This window comes from Mercenaria mercenaria, chromosome 17 (genome assembly GCF_021730395.1).
Source record: "Mercenaria mercenaria strain notata chromosome 17, MADL_Memer_1, whole genome shotgun sequence".
NCBI classification, from domain to species: Eukaryota; Metazoa; Mollusca; class Bivalvia; order Venerida; family Veneridae; genus Mercenaria; species Mercenaria mercenaria.
The window spans coordinates 3,123,880-3,130,976 of record NC_069377.1 but is presented as its reverse complement, the minus strand read 5'-3'; the positions used below and the strand labels follow the sequence as shown (position 1 = coordinate 3,130,976).

Sequence of the window (7,097 nt, the reverse complement as noted above, 5' to 3'; positions counted from 1 at the left end):
GATTGGCTAGCGAAAGGGTCGTCAGAACGAGGCAATGAATAGGTCGTTCTCAGATCCTATGCGTAGCGTAATAGGATATGTACTTTAGTCAGATTGCCAGTATTAACTGAAACAGAACAAGAAAGCACAGTTTTAAAAGTATGTTAGCGGATTATTTTTTTATTCGCTTCTTTCAAATTGCCCTAAAATTAGATCTATGTAAAATAGTTATTACAAATAGCAGGCAGCTAGACCTTGTCTTTCTCCAGGTAATATTTTACCATCTTGTAAACATTTAAGACACTAATTGGTCTGGCTTTAGCGATAGAGTTTGAGCCGCACCATGAGAAAACCAACATAGAGCCTTTGCGACCAGCATTGATCCAGAACAGCCTGCGCATCCGCGCAGTCTGGTCAGGATCCAAGCTGTTCGCTTTCAAAGCTTATTGCAATTAGAGAAACCGTTAGCGAACAGCATGGATCCTGCCCAGACTGCGCGGCTCATTTGTGTTTAACATTCCGGCTGGGAACATGACACAATTTCGAAAAGGAGAAATATATACCATTCATTCTAGAATAATGAGTCTAGAAGCCTTTCCCGTTTCTAATCTCAACAAGACACTATTAACTAATTACTGTTTATTAGAAAATACAATCGGTGAAAATGTCATTGTCATAAAAGCTATGCCTAATATGGAATAGTAGAACATTTTAATATTAGTTATTCGTCTTATAAAAGTTAATTGTATTTAGCTAGAGATTCCATTGTGTTTCTTGTGATTTACATAGATCGTATCTTATCACCCGAATAGCTTATTAAGTTAACCTATTATGTTTACAGATACTATGTTAATAATTATCTTACCTTGCAAAGACATAGGCACGTACACAGACACGTGAATATTAGAGCCAATTAAACCAAATAGTTTATAATGGAATTATTCACTGAAACGTGTTGCCTGTTCTGACCTCATGTGCATAATTTTTTGAGATGTAACCTGGTTTTAATTTAATGTCAAATATTTAATCAATACTTATAACGATAGTATAATGATGCGAAATAATGAACCAAATTAATTGAATAATAATAATTATGTATAACTTTGGTCGTGTTAAATAGCTTGTTAATTTAAGGTTTTAGGTATCATGTTTTTGTATTATATCTTGCATATGTTGTACAACAACATAAATTTACAGTGTTTTATCTTTTTTGTATAAAGCTATCGTAGATTTTCAGTCCTAGAAATAGATTAATGTAAGAGTTTTTGGTTAAGAGCGCGAGCACAAATACTAAATTCCGATGTTTAAAGTATGTTTTACTGCAGAGACTTGTATGTTGAATATGTACCAATGTTTCAATGCTTCATATAAGCTACCAACATATTCTTATTTTGGCAGTGTCCGGCATAATAGGTGGACGGATAGCTCAGTGGTTTGCACACTGGCCTTCCAATCCTGAGGTCGGGGGTTCGATCCCCGGCAGCTACTCGGGAATTTTCAGAAACGCTTTTCAGTGTTTCCCACCCAACTAGAGGTGTACTTGTCAGGAACCCATGCAATCCTTGCGTGTATCAGTGCTATACACTGGGCACGTTAAAGAACCAGGCTGTCTATTCGCAACGAGCTAGGCTAAGTTAGCCGGTTAAGCCTGTATCTGATTTTCTGATCTCTCTGTCGTGGGGGCTTTGTCTCACTCTGTCCCTCTGGTCAGATCGCTCTGTGTCTGATCATGAAAAGGGCGCTATATAAATCTGGTATTATAATAATAATAATGCGATTTTGAAAGTATTTTGAAATAAATAATGTCTGTAATAATTTATCTAAAACTAGTCTATATTTTTTTGTAATTTGTTGTGATTTTATTAATTAAGAGAATATTTTGTATTGACAATATATAACAAAACACAGAGCCGTTTCGAATTCTTTAAAAAAGAAAAACAAGATACTTAAATGGAGGAAAATGTTCACAGTCTTTCCCTGTTGCTGACCTTGTTCTAGGACAGAGTACCAAACTGTTTATATAAATGGTATTGACAAAGAGTTATACAAGACAGAACACTCATCAAAGCTTGAACAAAGAAACACTTGCATAACACAAACTTATCACGACAATATTTTAAATACTTAAAACGTTATCATTCCTACGGTAAAACGATGGTCAACATTCCTCCGTTGTTCAAATGTGGTTCTTAAACCACACTGCGTTATCTAACAGTGGTCAATTTATAGCCGATTGTTAGATCCTAATGTCCGCGAACGGCCGTAATATAAACGTGAGGGACTTTTGTAGAACGTGAGCTCAGAAATGATAACCATGGACCTCACATGCTTGCCATGTGGAATATCTGTATAAAAGACCCTTCAAATTTCTTTACGGCACTCATATTCTTCTACTTGTTGAGGAAACCACTACAAGCACGATGAAAGTAGCTGTTATTCTGTGCGCTTTTGTTAGCCAATGTTTGGCGGCTACTACGGTGGAAATGTTAGCGGCGGATCCAAACATGTCAACATTAGTTAATTTGGTGACTAAAGCTGGACTCGTTGATGCCCTTAACGGAGGTAAGTTTGCTACTAACTTTAAAACTGATTTTCTGTTTCTTTTTGTAGTATAGCTGATCGATAAGTTTTTCATTCGTTCAATTCACAACATATAATGTTTTTTTTAGTTTATACCACTGACTGCCAAAGTACTGATAACAATATTGATTAGCCTCTGACCGTTTTAAGGCGATATTCTGATTTGTTCCTTAATGTTGTTTTCGTTAATCCGGTCGATTTATTTTAACATGACTATGTATTTTGTGTATTCATACATATGCTGCTGTAGGTTTGCATTTTTTCTGAAGTTTTGTGTATTCATACATATGCTGCTAAATGATTGCATTCTTCTGGAGTTGCATCGTTTAACCGTGGCCATACTTATTCAATGTTAGACTTGTTTTTATCTGCATTTACATCTCAGTATTATTTTCTAAAATATTTCAGGAGACTTTACAATCTTCGCCCCAAACAATGCTGCATTCTCCGCTCTGCCTTCCGCCACACTTACCGCTCTTGGAAATGACGTCAACGCTCTCGCTAACGTGCTGAAATATCACGTGGTTCAAGGAAAAGTTCCAAGCTCAGCAGCAAGCAATGAACTTCAACTGACAACACTGAATGGCCAGAAAGTTAGATTTAACATCTACGATCATAACAATGTAAGTCATTTTCATACTCTATTACAAAATGTCTTCTAAAAAAGCAATATTACCACAGGTAATCTTTTAGTTAACAAGAGCGAATATTAAAAATCAAGATTAAAAGGGATTAAATTCCCTTTATGATTGTACACTGTTTCTTCTCAGTATGGAAGTTTAATCTACAAATAAAAGTTAACCTGTAAAATATTGTGCTTTGATTACTATCAAATCAACTGTATCGATTCTAGATGATTGTTTTTCGACTTTCAGCTTTTGATTGTGTAGGAAGATCCCAAACAAATATATTACAACAAATGAAGTTTCTAGAATGATGTACTATTTTATGACGTATTGCTTTGTCTTCGTCAGTTTTAGCTATTAGTATTCTAAGACTTAAACATTTCTTCCAGGCTGTTACTGTACAAGGATCACAAGTGATTGCCTTGGACAAGGTCGCGTCAAATGGAATCATCCACGTACTGAACAAAGTCATGATGCCACCAGAGGGTGATATCGTCGATATTGTTGCTAAAACTTCCGATGTAAGCACTCTGTTGAGTTTAGTGCAACAGGCTGGTATTGCGAATGCCTTGAAAGGTAAGATATTACCCATGAATTTTATAATCTTGAAACTGTTTCGAGAAGATTCGTATCACCATAGCTTGATGCTTTAATGTGACCTCATTTTCCTTTTAAATAGATAGATAATAAAAAGACGTAAAATATTTGGTAATAATTCTTTGTGGTTATTATGTTCATGATATTGAATCAAAATACTTATTTTCAAATTTTAGGTGACGCTTTAACTGTGTTCGCTCCAACAAACGATGCGTTTGCACGTTTACCAAGTTCTGTAGTCAGCAAACTTACAAACGATAAAAATCTACTAACAGGTAAGGTAACAAAATTGTAGTCAAAAGAATAGGAACATTTCCCCAAAATTAAGTATGCAATAAGCATACACAATTACTTTTCACTAAGTTTCTTTAATTCATTGGTAAATATGGTTTTGCATTTTGGATAAGGTCGCGTCTTGCACATCTTCAACTTTGACTTTTTCTGGATTCTCCATCAAAACTTCACCGAGGATTATTCTTTCACTGAATTGACCCTTATGAGACAGAGGATGGGCTTTAAATCCTTTTGATTGAAAGATATATTAACAGTGGACATTTGTTTTGTCTGCGAATAATTACCTATCTTTATAACAGACTATGATTGATTTAGATGTCATTTTTTCTATAAACAAACAAATTTACAAAACGATTGATCATTGTTTTAATCCTTCCTTATTTTCCCTCACAGAAATCCTGGAATATCACGTGGTACCACACACTGAATATTCAGCTGGTCTTTTCAACAGGGAATACCTAAAAACAATTGACAGACATAATGATAGACTTAGCATTTATTTTGACTCAGGTGAGCTTTGTTAGTTTTTTTTTCTGACATGGCAATCTTCTTTAATATAACATTGTTATTGTATCAAAGATTAAGGGGATTAAGATGGACACTTGGATTTCAACAATATTGTTCAGCATTAGGTCTTACTTGATATTAGTTTAACCAAACACAAACACTAAATCTTGTTTTGATGTCTAATGCTTCTTTTCGCAATCGCTGTTAAATATTTCATGAGAAATGTTTGTTATGTTCTGCAAAAAAAAAACCAGGATGAAAACTATCATAATGCAGCCACATGACTGTATACATTAACATCTAAATTTCTACAGCTACTGTAGCTTATTAGCATTGAGGACCTGTATGAAATTTTACAGCTGTAAAAGACCTGTATTTTTGTTCAAAATTACAGTCATGATTATTTCAAATTTACACCTGTAGATTTCATTATCAACATTGATTTTACAGCTGTAGATTTTAATTTACAGCTGTCAAACGACTGTAAAACAGTTTGAATTATGCAAATGAGATACAGCTGTAAAATATCTTACAGCTGTAAAAATGAAAATGTTACAGCTGTAAAAATGCCTCCAAGTTACAGCTGTAGAAATATTACAGGTGTTGAAAAAGAAGACATTATTTTAAGGGACGAAAGCAGAGGTACAAAAAGTTTTAGGATGAATTGTAATTTTCTAGAAAAGGAAGCAATTACTACAAAAATCGCAAAATAAATGATCTTGTAAGTAAAAAAAAACAGTAATGAAATATGTTTACAGTATAGCATTTGCAAAATTCATGAGTAGGATAGTCAAAGTAGAAGCTGTGCATCAGATCTTGTTTTCTTTCTTTGTCATGAAAACATATGACAATTTTGTAATTATTTCACTTAACCTTATCAGCTTCAAATATAGTGTTAGTAGTTAATATATGTACATATATATGTCCTTTTATAACTATATTAAATAATAATACAGTTGCACTTACTCTATAATAGTTAAAATTCCAATATTTTAGAAAATGTGGTTTCTTTGTGAACTTCAGTTATATCCCGCCAAATTTAATTAAAGATGGCTGACAGTACTCATGTTTTCCTCCAAAAAAGTTACAGCTGTAATTTTGAGACGTGAACATTTTACAGCTGTAACTTTCAACTGTAATTTTTTACAGCTGTATTTTTTGAGAACTGCATGTTTTACACCTGTAAATTTCAATTGTATTTCTGGTTATTTTCCACTTACAGGTCTTTTACAGCTGTAATTTCAAAATACAGTTCATTTACAGACGTTTTACAGCTGTAAAACAGTTCCTTTTTTCGTACAGGGAAGAATATTTTTATCCCAATTAATTAATTAATTAATCCGATACACTTTTCTTACAGCCGGTGTTCGCCTCAACACAAATTCCCATGTAACTACAGCTGACATTGGAACAACCAATGGAGTAATTCATCTCATCGACCACGTTCTCATTCCTGCCAGATATTACCTCACACTTGCAATCGGCCGAAAGTAAAGTGAAATGCTCAGACATTGTTATTTATTAGTTGTTGTATATGATACAAAGAGTGTACATAGCTCATGTTTCATTTGTAAATAAGTTTTGTTACAAAAATAAATGTTTTATATACATGTACAAAAATGTCTGCCTTGTTTATATTTGAATACTTTTGTGAAAGAAATTAAGTGAGACAAAGAACCCAGCCCCTTTCACCCCATTATCTAACCACAGTGTAGGCATAGGAAATAGAGATCAATATAATTGCACTTTACTAATCCTACCAGGTGTTCTGTATTACAAAAGTGATTTTGTTGTGACATTTTGATACATGCAAAACTGTATTATCTGCACTATAAAAATACTTACAAGTATTTCATTTTATTATCGGCTTGATAAAAGTTATTTTTATCACCATAAGTAAGTTGACAAAATCATAGGAACCAGGTTTTGAGGGGTAAATCAAATACATATGAATAAATCCTAAATGATTTTGTTGTGCAAAAAAGTATCATATTGTGTCTTAAACCGTTTTCATTTCCCACTCATTTGTGTAATTGCAAGGGAAGTAAACTAATAGATATCTCTGCTTATAAGTACTAGCCCAAGGCAAGAGTTGTCATTCTTTGCGGATCACAACTTTAAATTAAATATTTAAACTTCTGTAATTGATATTAACAAAACTATCATAAATTTTACATTTGTGAAATCATTTTTGGTTATTTCAAGGACTTGGAAATCAATTTCTAGACTTTATTTAATGTGTTTCTATCATTGAAAGTTTTAGGATCTATCTCTACACAGTGAATGTGCATTCAGCCAACAAGAGAAAAATAAATAAATAAATGAAACCTTATTGTCAAACTCAAATAAAAAAATCAATAACAACAACAAAGAAAACCCTAATAATTTCCCCTCCGATTAAAAACGCAAACCCTTGTTAACATTAATTCCTGCGACCTTAATATCAAATTTAAAACTCCAGCCTCTGTATACGTATAAAACATAAATTTCTGCAATGTGAATATATTGTGAGCT

General features: G+C 33.3%; 1 protein-coding gene across 1 annotated transcript; it reads left to right on the top strand.

Annotated features, from left to right (window-relative positions):
* The first annotated feature begins 2,399 nt into the window (after positions 1-2,399).
* LOC123536002 (transforming growth factor-beta-induced protein ig-h3-like) lies at positions 2,400-6,081 on the top strand. Its single transcript, XM_045318771.2, has 6 exons — positions 2,400-2,541; positions 2,968-3,182; positions 3,575-3,761; positions 3,959-4,057; positions 4,470-4,586; positions 5,944-6,081. The coding sequence occupies exons 1-6, from the start codon at positions 2,400-2,402 to the stop codon at positions 6,075-6,077; spliced, it is 894 nt and encodes a 297-aa protein (XP_045174706.1). The 3' UTR covers positions 6,078-6,081.
* Positions 6,082-7,097: the final 1,016 nt, after the last annotated feature.